Source organism: Hypomesus transpacificus, chromosome 19, assembly GCF_021917145.1.
Source record: "Hypomesus transpacificus isolate Combined female chromosome 19, fHypTra1, whole genome shotgun sequence".
In the NCBI taxonomy this organism is placed as follows: Eukaryota; Metazoa; Chordata; class Actinopteri; order Osmeriformes; family Osmeridae; genus Hypomesus; species Hypomesus transpacificus.
In genome coordinates, this window is record NC_061078.1 from 11329271 (window position 1) to 11345116 (window position 15846).

Genomic DNA, 15846 nt, shown 5'->3' on the forward strand with positions numbered 1-15846 from the left:
ACACAGGTGTTCACACACACTCACACGCACACATGCACACACACGCACACAAACACACTGTGCACACAAATATCTTGCTTTTTTCGGTTTTAATTATCATACATTTGGAGAGAGAGGTGGGAACACAATGAGAGACAGAGGTGAAGACATGTAGGAAATGGCCCAGGCCGGAATTGAACCCTGGCCCCTGTGTTAGCCCACAAGACACCCAATACATACACAAATATACACATGAACGCACACCATACCCACCCAAACACACCCAAGCACACACGCTCTCTGACGCTGGGACTCTGTGCCCCAGGTGAACCTGCTGAAGGAGATGCACCAGGACGAGCTGGGCCGGATGTGTGAGGACCTGGAGGATGAGCTGGGGGCCAGAACCAGCATGGACAAGAAGCTGGCTGAGCTCCGGGCTGAGGTGAGCAGCGCTCCCACGGGTTAGAGGTCTGGACAGACTCCAAGGGTGGATGGTGTGTGTATGTGTGTGTGTGTGTGTGTGTGTGGAGGGGGGTAACACCAATAGGAATGGACTTAAAACATTTTCTTATGACAGTCTGGAGCCCCCCAGCACCCCTTCAATTTTAAAGTTGAAGGTGAGATAGTCCAGAACAGTTCGTGATTCAGAGTTCTCTCTGAACACCTCTGGCACCTTTCACAGTCATTGCCTGATTTCTGTTGGCTTGAATTATTCATCTCATCTCATCTGTTTGCCATTGATGAAAGTCCGTGCATAGCTAAAAACAAATCTCTCTTGTCTCTCTTTTCTGTGTCTTCCTCTCTCCCTTCCCTTCCCACCTCCCCTACTCACCTCCTTCTTGGTCCCTCTCCTCCCTCGTCGCCCGCCCCCCCCCCCCCCCCCTCCCCCCTCTAGATGGAGCGTCTGCAGGTGGAGAACGCGGCGGAGTGGGGCCGGCGGGAGCGTCTGGAGACGGACAAGCTGGCGCTGGAGCGCGACAATAAGAAGCTGCGTGCGCAAACCGAGGACCTGGAGGAACAGCTGGCGCGCAAACGCCGCCAGGCCGCCAGCGCCCTCGACACCGACCTCAAGACCATCCAGACGGAGCTGTTTGAGAGGAACAAGGTGAGGGTCAGATCCCGCTAACATGCTACACATCCTCTATACCCCTCTATACCCCTCTATACCCCTTTAGACTCATCTATACCACTGTGTACTCTAAAGCCCTCACCTCTCCACCCCTCTATCCTCCTCTAAACTCCTCTATACCCTCCTATACACACACTACTCCTCAAAGCTCTATACAACTCTAAATCCTCTATAAGGCTCAATTCCTCTCCTCACTCCACGACAAACAGCCTGTTATGCCACAGTGGTGGACACGGAGAGTGTATGTGATGGATCTGTCTCCGCGTGGCGTTGAGAGCAGCCTATTGATCGGGACGGAGAGGGAAACACACCGAGGGATTAAGACACTGTGCCGACACACACACACACACCAAAGTGTGATTGATACCAGAATCATCTCCCGGCCCAGCCCGGCCCAGACCCTGGGCAAGATGGTCCACTCTGAGATTGATGCTCGCTGTCCCTCAGTAATACACACTGCCTGGGGGAGAACACAGGGAATGGGACTGCTGTATGTGTGTGTGTGTGTATGTGTCTGGTGTGTGTGTGTGTGTGTTCACTCTTTATTGTCACCCACAGTATCTCTTTGTGCACGGTCTGTCATCTTGTGTGTCATCTAACTTGTGTTATTGTTGTGTGGAAGACATCTTGAGCCCAAGCCAATCGATTGAACTGGTAAAAGAGAGAGGTATTGATACATGAGTGTCATCGCGGGCCCAACTACATGGAGAGGTGTTGATGCATGAACACAATCCCAGCCTCGTGGCGTCTTCTCCAGGCTGGTGGCAGAGCTGCGTCTTCCTGCCTTCTCAGAAGGGCTAACAGCGTTAGCTCGCTCTGAGGTCTCTCTCATCAGGATTTCTCTGTTCCATTTCTCCTTTGCCTTGTAGCACACACACCACCGCCTGTTGGGGGTGGTGTGTGTCCGTCTGTGTGTGTGTGTCTCTGTGTGTGTGTGTATGTTTCTCTGTGTGTGTGTGGGTGTCTGTGTGTGTATCTTTCTGTGAGTGTGTGTGTGTCTAAGAGTTGGACGTGGTTGGTGGAGACAGTGTGTGACATTGGTTCTATATGCCAAGTTAGCCAACACACACGCGCACACATATGCACACGCACACACAGACAGACACACACACACACACGGTGGCCAGCATCCCCATAGAGATCTGCCTTTCCCCACCGTTGTTCTTCCATCTGTGTGTGTGGGGCGGTGTCAGTGTAGTTCATTCTGAGACCTCTTTGTGCTTTCCTAGTCTTGTCTCTCCCCTGCATCAGTCTGGGAGTGTGCTGAAGGTGACAGAGGAGCCCAGCTATAAATCCTGATGTCTTCTACCACTCTACGTTTGCCACGCACAGTCACCGCCACACATGACACATACATTTACTGTAATGCAGGCTGAAGTCACCCTAGATGGGTGTGTGTGTGTGGGTGTGTTTGTGTGTGTGTATGTGAGAAAGAGAGCATGTTTGATGAGGAAAGGGCGATGGCAGTTTACGACAGGTCATATTTTTTCCACCCTCAACGTCACAAAGACAGGATCACACCCCCCCCAGCCCTAATGTATTTGCACATGCGTTCATGCTCGTATGGTTGTACACATGAAGGCGTGCACAAGATACATTGCTACTCCAGAAGCTGTTGCCCCTTGCCACCCCCCCCCCCACGCCCCTCCTCACCCGTGCCCCCCACCCCTTTGCCCCCCACATCCCATTAATACTGATAAACCCACCCAGAGCCAAGACAGCCACATTAGACACACAGCTGCTCCCCTTGCACTCTGACAGCCCCCCCCCCCACCCCACCACCACCACCACTGTCCCCAGGACTCAGGCCTGAGCAGCCGATCACAGATCTCTCTGATGGATGAGGCCATAGAGAGCTCTCTTCTTCGGTGCTCGGCTGCTCTGCCTGACAGATGGAGCCACTCAAACTGATGCCTATGACTAACAGGTCACATTAGCTATGTTCATTAGGACTCTAAAGACTTATGCATATAAGTGTGTGTGTGTGTGTGTGTGTGGGTATGGGTGTGTGTATGTATGCAAATGTGCTCTCCTGGTGTGTGCTGGCAACATCTGGGGTTAGTTGGTGTGAAATGATATTATAGCTTGGGCTTCTCTCTTGTTTTTTTTTCCATTTAATGCCTACTGTGAGTCAATGTGTGTGTGTGTGTGTCTGCTGGTGTGTGCCAGTGTGTGTGATAGAGCTGTGCCCTTCGTCAGTCTAAGTGGGCCTATTAGAGGCAGGTAGTGTGTGTGGTTGGGAGGAGTAAATGACAACCTACCCACTGGGTTATATATGAACATCTCCTGACACACGCTGCAGCACACACACACACACACACACACACACACACACAAGAGCACAAACATGTGTATGCACCGACATGGGTGTCGGTGCATACACACACAGACACCCATGCAGTTCCTAAACACACACACTGACACACACAGACACACACATAGAGGCTCTCAGAAGCCCAGCAGGTTGTAAATGGAAAACAACAGAGAGCAGTGCCACAAACACACTCCTACAAGCAGAGGTAGCATGTAGGCAATCAGTGTGCACGTGTGTGTGTGTGCCCTTCTTCATGTGTTGGCGTGTGTGTGCTCTTCTCTGTGTGTGTGCATGCGTGTGCGTGTGCTTATGTGTGTGTGGCTGCTACAGTAAGTCTGTAAGTGTTCCTGTACTGCAAAGAGAGGCACTTATCCAGATTCCAGTCAGGAGCTGAGCTAATTGAAGGCAACAGGCATTGGAGGCTGGACCACTGAGATAACTGTGTGTTTACGTGTGCGTATGCGTGTGTGTGTGTGTGCGTGTGTACGTGTGAGTCTGTTTTAAGTCTTCAAACATTCTCCACCGCTTTCTGAAAAGATGATGTTAATCCTCTGAGTGGAGAAGAAGACAGGAGAGAGAGAGGAAGTGGAGGGAGTGTGCTGTATGTCAGCAACATGAGAGAGAGAGAGAGAGAGAGAGAGAGAGAGAGAAAGAGAGGGAGAGGGAGAGAGAGAGGGAGAGGGAGAGGGAGAGGGAGAGGGAGAGGGAGAGGGAGAGGGAGAGGGAGAGGGAGAGGGAGACAGGAGAAGTGAAGGTCAGAGGACAAGGCAGGGTGTACCTGCCAGAGAGAATAGCCCACTTCCTGTGTGGATTAGCCAATGAGGAGCAGCCCCGGGAACCTCTGCCTTGTGAGTTCCTGTGTGGTGTGGAAGTGACGTCTGTCTGCTGGTGTCGCAATTGGGGTAACGAGGGTGCCCTGCGGCTAGGTGCGGCGGGAAATTGCCGGTAGTTGCCGGGGGCAACCCCAAGGCTGTTCACCTGCTCTGCCAATTACTGCTGGTAGTCCTGTCCTGTAACTGCTCTGCTGACTCACAAACAAACCTAGCCTGGGGCTAACTTGTAAAGGTACACATACTAGTGATATGTAGTAATATATTGGTGTATATACTAGTGATAAATATTTGTGGAACATATGTGATATTAGTAGGTATTTAACTTTGTGTTTCTTAATAAAATCTTGTCCTTTCAAGGTACTGGCAAATCCTTTTTGGTTCTGTAGCTTCTTAAATTGAATGTATTCCTTCTGTTGTTGAATACTGATATTGTCTTTAAGTGCATTTGTTGTGAATGTGTTCAGAACGGTAGAGAGCTGACCAGATGAATAACCGTAGTAACTGTTAGATATCTGTCATTGTTCACTAGAGTCATCTTTGTCTCCTTTCTTCCTTTCTTCTTCTCCTTTACTCTCCTTTTTCTCTTCTTACCTTTCCTACCTACTCTTTCTCCTCCTCATCCCTCCAAATCTCCTTCCTTGCTCCATCCTCTTCTCCCTCCCGCTCCTCCCTCCGTACTACCCATCCATCTTTCCATCCCTCCTTCTCCCTCCTTCCCATCCATCTTTCCATCCCTCCTTCTCCCTCCTTCCCATCCATCTTTCCATCCCTTCCATCTCTCCCTCTTTCCAAACCTCAATTTCTCCATCCCTCCCCCTCTCTCCATCCCTCCCCCTCTCCCCTCCTACCTCCATCCACCCCTCCATCTTTCTGGCATCCAGTCTTCATAGGGTTGAGCAGTTCCTGACCAATCCCGTTGCAGCAGTGTAATAGGCCTATCTCCCCCAGGCCTTCTCATAATCAACCCAGTTATACCGCTCAAAGCTGCTCCTTGTGTGTGTGTGTGTCTGTATGTCCGCATGCATGTGTGTACGCGTGTGGGATTGAATGAATTATACCCACGTTCAATATAATGAAAAAGCCAATAAGGGGTGAGGGAATATGAGGGTTTAAGAAGAAAAAAAAGATATAAAAATATATAATCTCAGTTCTGGTTCTTTCTGCGTGTACAGTATGTAGTATATAGTGTACATGTATGTAGTATGCACTGTAGGATACTGTTATTCACTTGGTCTGTGTGTACTTCCCTGAGGAGATCAGGCTGTTCTAACTGCTCATACATGTTGACTTATTTGAGCGATTTGTGTGTGTGTGGTGTGTCTTTGTTTCATCGGAGCAGATGTTGTGGCAGACTTCAGGGTCTGTCCAGTCAAGGAGAAATATTTAACAGCCTGTCTCACGTGACACACACACACACACACTCTCCACTCAAACTAGCCCTCTTTATATATTTACAGAGATGATATGGCAGTGTTTGCCCCTGTCTAACTATGTCTCAGAAGGGGGTTGATAGTGCAACAGTGTAATTGTATTGTTATCTATGACAGTTTCAATTTTCAGTTTTTGTGTCTCCCTCTTTTGACTCCTTCCTTCCTTTTACTTCTTCTTGATTGTATCCACATTATTGCATACAAACACACACTCTTTCAAATGTGCTTAAATCAGTCATTCTAATAAAAACTCAGGTATGTGATTATGTGGCATGCCTGTGTGTTGAAGTGTGCAGAAATGTGTGCGTGCGCGCGCGCGTGTTCTTCAACATAGATCATTCAGTCTATCCTCTCACATGTTTTATTGAAACCACTGTCCGCTTGTGAATCCATCTCTCCTACCATCCCCCCCCACACTCTCTTCTCTGTCTGTCACCCTTCTATCCCTGCTATCCTCTCTCTCTCTCGCTCTCTCGCTCTGTCTCTCTCTCTCTCTTTCTCTGTTCTGACACTCAGGACACTGGCTGTGTCCCTTGGTATGTTTCTCTGTGTAGGCGCTGTCTCTCCTCTCTGTGGTGGGTTAGGGGTTAGGGGGAGATCTGCTGCTGCTGGAGGGGGGGTGAAACCCACAACAGGGATGGGTTCCTTCAGTTTGTTGAAAAATGCATGTCCTTTGTTCCATCATACAAAAGAGGTTAAGCACTCCTTCCTGTATGGATAGGTGTAAACTAGACCTGACCCCAGGGGCTGCTCAGAACTACCTTCCTCCTCTCCTCTTCTCCCCTCTTTAGCATGTTTATAATTCATTTGATTTAATCTCCTTTGTTCTTATTCAGCATCTCTGTCCTGGACATATTTATGCCATCTTCCTCCACCCCCCTCTCCTCCCTCAATCCCCTTTTCATTCCTCCACCCCCCTCTCCTTTCCTTATCCACCTTTCTCTCTTTTCAATCATGTACTCCTCTCCCCTCCCCCCTTTTTTATCCCCCTTCTGTATTCACCCTCCCATCCTCCCACTCTTTTGGTTTAAACAGAGAATTATTCTCTCTCTCTCTGTTGGAGAATCAGCCTATATCTTTAGAAGTCTCCTTTGAACCCTTTCCCTTGTGATATCAACACACACTATCAACCATGATGTGTGTGCAAGTGTGTGCGTGTGTGGGCAGGTGTGTGTGTCTGTGTGTGTGTGTGTGTGTGTGCAGGTGCATGTGTGTGTGATGTAGCAACCCTTGACAGTCACAAGTGAGTGAGAAACATTCAATTTAAGAGACTCAGAGAAAGATAACAGAAAAGAACACTGCCTGTTGTTTCTTTTAACGAAAGGGAACAATATTCAGACTGACAAAAAAAGGAAATCACACTTCTCTCAGGGATTCTCTTCGGGGGGGCTCACTCCAGCCAGGTTGGCCAGTATGTGACGAATAAAACAGAACACGTCAGGTAATCACACCGAAATATGTGTCCTTCTCTCACCTCCTCTCTGGCCTGAGGCATGCTCTCCTGTCTGGCTGCGTGGCAGCCTGCATACAACCTCCTGGTCTTCAGACTGCAGGAATTAGGGCTGAGAGAATAACACGCTAAACGTTGTTGTTGTCGAGCTCACGGTTCCTGAAAATGCTTTGAAAAAGCCTTTCTAATGGAGGACCTTGGCAGCAACCAGGGAGCTGCTGTGTTTCCGTGGCAGTGATTGGAGCTTCTTGGCTATTAGCTGAATGGGCAGTAAGTGCTCTTGAAGAGCAAGCTCTATTATTCATAAGGTGCTCAGTGTACTATCAAGTGTTCCTGAGAGGCTCTCTCACCAGGACTACTCCTGAAGGTCTGGCCCTCATGTTTTCATCAGGCACTGACACAACACAAATGATAGGAGGAAGAGCATTTTTGTTGCATAAGACAATGTTACAGCGCAGAGTACAGTACAGTACTGTCTTCTGTCAGACCTCTGCGCTCTACCTCCCGTAGGAAGGTGGCACACTGTGAGACTGACCCTCTGGTAGAGCGCTCCATGGATCCCATCCTGGAGTCTGGAAAAACAAAGAAAATACATTCAGCCGGCTTTGTCAGCGTTTGTTACCGTCAAACTGATTTGCGGCGACGTGGAATGGCCTAACGATCTGTCACCTCCCCCCCCTTCTGTCTCCTCCTCCTCCCCCCCCTCCTCCTCCCACCCCATTCCCCCCCCTCCTCCTCCCCCCTTTCCCCCCCCCCCCCCCTCCCGTCCTCAGGAGCTGGCAGACATGCGGCATGTGCAGGCCAAGCTGAAGAAGCAGTACCAGGAGAAGACAACAGAGCTGGCACACGCCAACCGGCGCGTGGAGCAGCACGAGGCCGAGGTGAAGAAGCTCCGTCTGAGGGTGGAGGAGCTGAAGAAGGAGCTGGGGCAGGCCGAGGACGAGGTGGGGTGCGCCCACGCACACGCACGCAGGCAGAATGATGTATTAGACGCTTTCTGCATGGTAAAAATCCAAGAAGACAGTTGGATCATTGTGAGTCTGTGTGCGTGCGTGTCTTGTGTGTGTCTGCCAGCTGGATGAGGCCCTCAACCAGACCAGGAAGCTGCAGAGATCTCTGGATGAGCAGGTGGAACAGTCAGAGAACCTCCAGGTCCAACTGGAGCACTTGCAGTCCAGGTAGGGCTGTCACACACACCCACCCACCCACACTGCTGTCAGGACTCTGTAAGAGCTAAGTTCTGTCCAGTCCCTAGCAGTGTAGCAGTGTGTCAGCTGGGCCCTACTGATGGGAGGTAGAGCAGGAGATTAGCTCACTGTGGGGCTGGTGTGTCAGCCTGTCAGCCACGCTAGCTCTCACCGTAGAGTCAGTCTATCAGCTACACACCCAGCTTAACCACCACCGGCTCTTTCTGTTCTTTTTTTCTCTCTCTCTCTCTCTCTCTCTCTCTCTCTCTCTCTCTCTCTCTCTCTCTCTCTCTCTCTCTCTCTCTCTCTCTCTGACAATGCATATGTCTCTCCCTCTTTCTCTCTCTTACCCTCCTGCCTTTCTTCCCTTTCTAGTTCGCCCACTCTCCTTTTTTCTGACTGCCCCCTCCTCTCTGCCATCTCTCTCTCTCTCTCTTTCTCTCTGTCTCTCTCTCCCACTCACTATACCTTATCATTCTGCCCGCGTTCCAGCTCATGCCCCCCAACAGCCAATCGCAAGCCTCTTAGCTGCAGGTTACCGTAGTAACAAAGAGTCTCTGTGCTGCTAAATGGTGCCGGCCCCCTGCAGGCCATCACAGCACTGACACGCTCGTCGCTATGGCGAAGCATCCCCACACTGGCACATAGTTTGTCCATGCACAGGTCTTCTTGGTGTGTGTGTAAGTATATATGTGTGAGTGTGTGTCTGATCTGTAGGTTAGACCTAGATGAGACTTGGTTTAGTTGACCTAAGATAGTAGACCTGTCCTAGTAGACCTGGGTTAGGCCAGGGTTAGTAGACCTGGGTTAGGCCAGGGTTAGTAGATATGGGTTAGACCAGGGTTAGTAGATCTGGGTTAGACCAGGGTTAGTAGACCTGGGTTAGACCAGGGTAAGTAGATCTGGGTTAGACCAGGGTTAGTAGATCTGGGTTAGACCAGGGTTAGTAGACCTGGGTTAGACCAGGGTTAGTAGACCTGGGTTATACCAGGGTTAGTAGATCTGGGTTAGACCAGGGTTAGTAGATCTGGGATAGGCCAGGGTTAGTAGATCTGGGTTACACCAGGGTTAGTAGACCTGGGTTAGACCAGGGTTAGTAGACCTGGGTTATACCAGGGTTAAGAGACTTGGGTTAGATCTGGGTGAGTAAGACTTGGGTTAGTAGACCTGGGTGAGACTCTTTCTACACATATTTCTCTATCATCTTATCTCTTCTGTCTCTCCTCCTTTCCTCTTCTCTCCTTTCCTCATCTCCTCTTCCCCAGGGCTGTACAGTGGTGCGCTCTACCAGGCTTGCCTAGTCTATAACCATAAAGCTGATGTCTAAATCAATACTGCACAATCAGACAGGTGATCCGGGAAAGACTCTGTCCCTCAGGAATTCCCCCTTAGCACCAGAGGGTGTGTGTGTGTGTGCACAAGTGGAGAGAAAGATCATTGGTTCAGCAAATAGGGGTTTTATTGTGGCTTGTTAGTCTTTCCTTCTCATAGGTTCAACAGTGGACTGGATTAACTTGTCTGGCTCTTGTGCTCCCACACACACACACTCTGTCACACCCACACACACACTCTCTCTCACACACACACATTCTCAGGACCTCTGACCTCTGAGTGTTATGGCGCTTATAACAGCGCTGAGGTCAGGGGTGCCAGCCCGACCAGGAGGGTTGAGGCATGTGTGTGTAATGATCTGAAAGCAACACAAGGGGAGGCCCATAAGCAGACTCTCTTCTCTTTCTGTGTCTCTTTCCACGTCTGTTTGGTCTCCTTCTCACAGTTTCTGTTGACCTCCATCTGGTCTTTCCTCCTCTCTGTCTTTCTTTCTAATGCTCTCTCTCTCTCTCTCTCTCTCTCTCTCTCTCTCTCTCTCTCTCTCTCTCTCTGTCTGTCTGTCTGTCTGTCTGTCTGTCTGTCTGTCTGTCTGTCTGTCTGTCTGTCTGTCTGTCTGCCTGTCTCTCTCTCTCTCTCTCTCTCTCTCTCTCTCTCTCTCTCTCTCTCTCTCTGCCTCTGTCTCCCTCTCTACCTCTCCTGGCTTCTCTCTCTCACTGTTTCTCTTTCTCTTGTGCTCTCTCTATGTGTCAGGGTATCTAGGTAGTGTGCTGTATGATAGTGTAGTGAGACTCATGTCTTCCTGCCTTAAAGATAAGAGCCCTCATTAACCAAGACATTTATATGGCTTGTCTTGAGAATGGCAGGTTGATGGTCTACAAGTGCACTGTGGTAAAATGTTTTTGTGTGTATCTTCATATTTACCTGTGTGTGGAGGTTGATGGGTGTGTGTTTCTTTGGCCAGCCGGCATTTGGTAAGCCCCTAATGCTCTGGCCTCCACAACCAATTAGAAACTAGAAAAAATAAAGGAGGTTGTTGTGTATTGATTTTCCCTTCGCTGTAGTGGCTTTGTCTCTTTAGCACAATCAAGGGGCCGATTCAGACTGCAAATGTGATGTGTGTGTTTGTGTGTGTGTGTTTGTGTGTGTGTATGCAGCTTCCACAGTTCCCTGTTGAGGACGTAAGAGCTCAAAGTTGTGGTTTAAAGCTGCCAATGTTGACAGCTGTGTGTGTGTGTGTGTGTGTGTGTGTGTGTGTGTGTGTGTGTGTGTGCGTGTGTGTGTGTGTGTGTGTTTGGGTGGGTGGATGTGGGTGGATGGGTGTGTGTGGTGTATGTGGGTTTACTGGAGCAGAGGTGCTGAGGCTGTAATGTGATCTAAGAGGCAGATAAAGACAAAATGAGAAGAATGTGGAGATGGGAGGATGGAGAAAGGAGAGAAGTAGACAGAATCAGGAAGAGAACAGGTGGGTTCGAGAAGAGAAGCAGGAGGAAGGAAAGGAAAGGACGAGGACAGGAGAGAGAGAGACAGAGATAGATCATTAAAAAAATTATAATGCATTCAATACATAGTGGTTTAGTGTATAGTAGTGTGCTAGTATGATTCTTAGATCGTTTATTAGAATGTTAGTGACACAACAAGGATAAGTGGCTTCTCCTGTTCTGCCGGAACCCGAGGAGTGTCAACAATCTGTCTCTCGTTTTAAGTTTCATTCCTTCTTAATTATAGGACGTAGTAGCCATCACCTGTCCCCGGGGAGGTTTCTGGCCTGTTTGCTGCAGTCCTCTATTAGTTCCTCAAGTTTTGTGGAGAATGATGAGAGAAGCAACTGCTGCAGAATTTGATAAATGATGTCAGTATGCCTGGTGCATAATCTCTCCTCTCCTTCTGTTTCTCTCTCTCTCTCTCTTTCTCTCTCTCTCTCTCTCTCTCTCTCTCTCTCTCTCTCTCTCTCTCTCTCTCTCTCTCTCTCTCTCTCTCTCTTTCTCTCTCTCTCTCTCTCTCTCTCTCTGTCTCTGTCTCTGTCTGTTTTCAGACGTTCTCCATCTCTCTGGTTCTCTCTATCTTACTCTGTCTTTGTGTCTGTCTTTCTCTCATTCTCTCTGTCTAGGTTGGTCTCTCCTTCTCTCTCTGCTATCCTTCCATCTCATCTCTTTCTCTTCACACCTCACCTTTTCCCTCCTAATCCCCTCTTACCCCCCCCCCCCCCCCCCCCCCCCCCCCCCCCCCCTCTATATGTATGAATAAGTGACACATTCTCAGCACTGGCTGAGCTCAATTCCTAAGTGCTGCTGTATAATTTATCTCAAAGGTGTGTGTGTGTTTGTGTGGGTGGATGAGGGCATGTGTGTGTATGTGTGTGGCTGGAGCGAGAGATATGTTCTATGTTTGTCTATTATAGCCTGCTCTCCATAGTCCAAAATAAGCTTCTGTTTTCTGATTGGCTAGTCCAATCTCTAGACCAATCATCATTCAGACACTGTTGGTTGGCTGCAGCCAGATATCGTGTCCATGCAGAGATGACACACTAGAGCCTTTTACCTGTCACTCTGTCAATCTGTCACTCTGTCACTCTGGTGGTCTTACTCACTCTATCACTCTGTCACTCCTCTTCATCTTTTCACTCTATTGTCTTCAAGGAAGATCTCTTATGAGTGATAGATTCCTCCATCCTGTTCAGACTGTCTTAACTGTGTGTTGGTGTGTCTGTACAGACTGACAGTAGTGGACTGTGTTGGTGTGTCTGTAGAGACTGACAGTAGTGGACTGTGTTGGTGTGTCTGTACAGACTGACAGTAGTGGACTGTGTGTTGATGTCTCTCCAGACTGCGTCGGCAGCACAACCCAGGTCTGTTTGGGAAGATGAGGTCGGCTCGCTTCAGCCCCGACCACCCCGACGGCCCGGCCAGTGACCCAGAGGAGGAGGAGGAGGAGCTGCAGATACAGATCCCCTGAGACACACACACACAAACACACGCACACACACACACACACTCCTATTCTCCCTCTTTCTCTCCTCTCCTCCCTTTCCCCTCCAAACACACAGAGCTCTGTCAGATGTATTGACAGATAGGTCTCTCCTCTGTCCATGACTCCCCACTGCCCAGCTATCACACTTACCCCTGTTCTCCCTCACCTATTCTGCCCACTGCTCCTCACCCCCAGCAGCCCCTTGTCTCCCCCCCATGTCGGAGAGAATGAGGGTGGGCTGTAGCTCCACCTCATAGCACACACACACACACAGTCCTACATACAGACACAAGGGGACCAAGCAGTTTCTACCGGTCATCACATATTTATGTTATTGTTATTGTTCTGTTTTTATAATTGATCTGTACCACAGTGTTTTTGTTTTGTATTTAGCTTAAATAAATGTTACTAAAATGTTATATAAACCTAATGGTCTAGCTCTTTCTTTATTATTGCTTGTCTAAAGCACACACACACACACACAAACTTACATGGACAATCTCTCTCTCTCTGTCTCCTTTTCTTTGTATGTCTCCATCTCCCTGTCTCTCCCAATTCTGACACACAGGCTCACGGGAGGGGGATTGTCTCCATGGCAGCTCTCTGGAGACTGTGATGAGAGAGAATCAGAGCAGTGATAACTCGTCCTCCTGGCTCTCAGCTCCCTGTTCTAGCCCACACTGGACTCAGGCTTGGCCTCCAGCACACCACTAATTATAGCAGTGTCTGTCTGTGTGTGTCTGGCTGTCAGTGTGTGTGTCTGTCAGTGTGTATATGTGGAGGGGTGTTTGGAGAGCATGTGTGTCTGTGCTTCATTCAGAGACTTAATGAATGCTTTACCTGTCTGATTCAGCTCCATACAGGTTGGAGTTAGCGGCATTAAGATCCCAGACCAGCCAAACACATCATTCTCCTAAGACCGGCCTGGCAGCTTTTGGAATGCTTTTCTTCAGTGTGTTTTCTAGGTGGATGAAGCCATGGTCTACAGTAGTTGGTTGGTTCATTGATTCACCATTTGCTTGAAAATGGCCTCTTCAAATGACTGATTCCCCAATAGTCTCACAAACATAGCATGATGACCAGAGGACAGTATATTTGTGGGACAGAGTGGCCTATTGAAAGATAAGATAAGATCGTTGAGATATTTCCTCTGGGGTTGGATCTACCGAAGGAGTTACTGACTGGTTAATCGTTTTTATGTTCCACTCTCCAATGTACTATTTGTATATGTATCGTTTAATGGCGTATGAGAGCTTGCTCCTTTGTCTCGGGATACAGTGTGTGTGTGTGTGTATGAGGGAGATAGAGAGAGAAAGAAGTACTGTTTAAAACGTATAGGTCAGGCCTCGCCTCAGAGTCAAGCCTTTGGGCCTGATCTGGCGGTACTGGAACCAAGGACAGTGCAGGGAGGACCGGGAGAGACAGTCGAAAAAAGATAGAGATACACTGAGCCAGTGAAAGAGAAAGGGAGATCATTTGGGGATTACCTTTAGTATGTTGCAACAGAAATCTAGCAATCTAACCTACTGAAATATGAATAATTATTCGAGCACATGAATATGAAAATGGATGCTGAGGTACTGTAAAGCTTAAGATTGATGTGACCAGGGAAATACATTTAAAATTATATATACATTCTTTTTCAGCCCATTTTCCAGTGGAGGCTGATTGCTCAGCCCTGCTAAGGGGCCAATCAGAGTTCCAGAGGAAAAAATTGAGGGAGGACAGAATGAAGTAAGGAGGGGTATCGACGTTTGATCACATTCATGACACAGTAAAATGAAAGAAGCCACATCTCCTATGCTGATAGACATATGAGATAGAGAGAGAAATACCGATGGAGAGTGGAGAGGAGGGAGAGAAACAGAGAAGGAAATAGAGGGAAGATAGAGAGAAACCGAGATGAACAGGGAAAGAGTGAATTGCCTGTTTGAAAGAGCGATGTCTCTAACATGCTTCTCCCTTAAGCACACACACCTGCACATTCGCTCAGACAGCCTTCTCCCCTACTCTAAAAGAAACAAAACTCATACTGTTAATATATTGTGTTATTTTGTTACACACTATACTGTTATAGATACCATGCTGTGCTGTATCGTGAACACTACCATGTAGTGCTGTACTTGAATGAGCTACACTACAACAGACTGTACTGTATCACATTAAACATGAATGCACTGTACCACACTGTACTGAAGTCTGCTGTAATCCACTGTATTCTTCTCTACGGCTCTAAACATGGCTGTGATAGCCAAGGAACAAGCAGAGGAACCAGACGGTCTTGATTTTCAGAATTTTCAAAACAGCTGCTTTTAGTTCTCATACTTGAAGACAGAGGGTCTGCTCTGCCATCGTCGTGCGGTGTGTGTGTGTGCGTGCGAGCGTGTGTGCGTGTCTGCTCATTGTTCGTAATTACAGGTCCTGTCACCTGACTCCCTAAACCCTCTATTACACACCCACCCGCACCCCCTCCACACACTCACACACACAACCCTGCCATTACACTCTATGTTGTTCCACACACAGACAGATCACACAAACAAAAGAGGCTGTCAAACTATAATATACTCAGGGTGTTCCTCCTATTTATGTGTGTGTCAGCATGTATGTGTGGGTGTGAGAGTGTGTGTTTGTGTCAGCATGTGTGTGTGTGTGTGTGAGTATGTTTGTGTTTGTCTTTCTAGTTTTCCTGAGACATCCATGTACTCCTACAAACCATGGGTCTTGTCCACTGATGCTGAGAGCAGTGATGTTATTGAGCCATCTGTTCTGTGTAGCAGGCTAGGTTCCACTACCCCCCTGAGCTTGAGAAACAGGCTCTGCCTTCTGGGTTCACTCTTTGTGTGTGTGTGTGTGTCTGAGTGTGTGTGTGCATGCCCATGCATGAACGTGTGTCTGTTGTGCGCATTAGCACGTGCGTGCACTCGCGTGCGTGTCAAATCGGTGCGGGTGTCAGCTAAGTGTGTGTGTTTACTTTTCATCGGCAGTGCTAATGGCCTCAGGAATGTTGGCGACATGCTGATGAAGCTGATTATCAGTTCACATTCACATGGATCCTGCCTCTCATTTCCTCTCCAACTGCCTCCTCCCACTCCCAGGATCCCCCTTGATTGTTTGATGGCTTCATTTGTTCATGCCTCAGTGTGTGTGTCTGTGTGTGATAGTGTGCCACTGTGTGCGTTAGTGTTTCCCAATTTTTTCTCTTTTCTTTTGTGTCCCTCTCAC

The 15846-nt window shown here is 48.5% G+C and overlaps 1 protein-coding gene across 1 annotated transcript in view; it reads left to right on the forward strand.

Moving 5' to 3' along the window:
* ccdc102a (coiled-coil domain containing 102A) overlaps nt 1-14792 on the forward strand; it is a 33737-nt gene extending 18945 nt beyond the window's left edge. The window contains exons 6-10 of the mRNA XM_047042504.1: nt 305-421; nt 875-1084; nt 7909-8079; nt 8210-8313; nt 12477-14792. Coding sequence (XP_046898460.1) covers nt 305-421; nt 875-1084; nt 7909-8079; nt 8210-8313; nt 12477-12606 — 732 coding nt within the window. The 3' untranslated portion in view covers nt 12607-14792. The remainder of the gene's footprint in view (nt 1-304; nt 422-874; nt 1085-7908; nt 8080-8209; nt 8314-12476) is intronic.
* The last annotated feature ends 1054 nt before the right edge of the window (nt 14793-15846 follow it).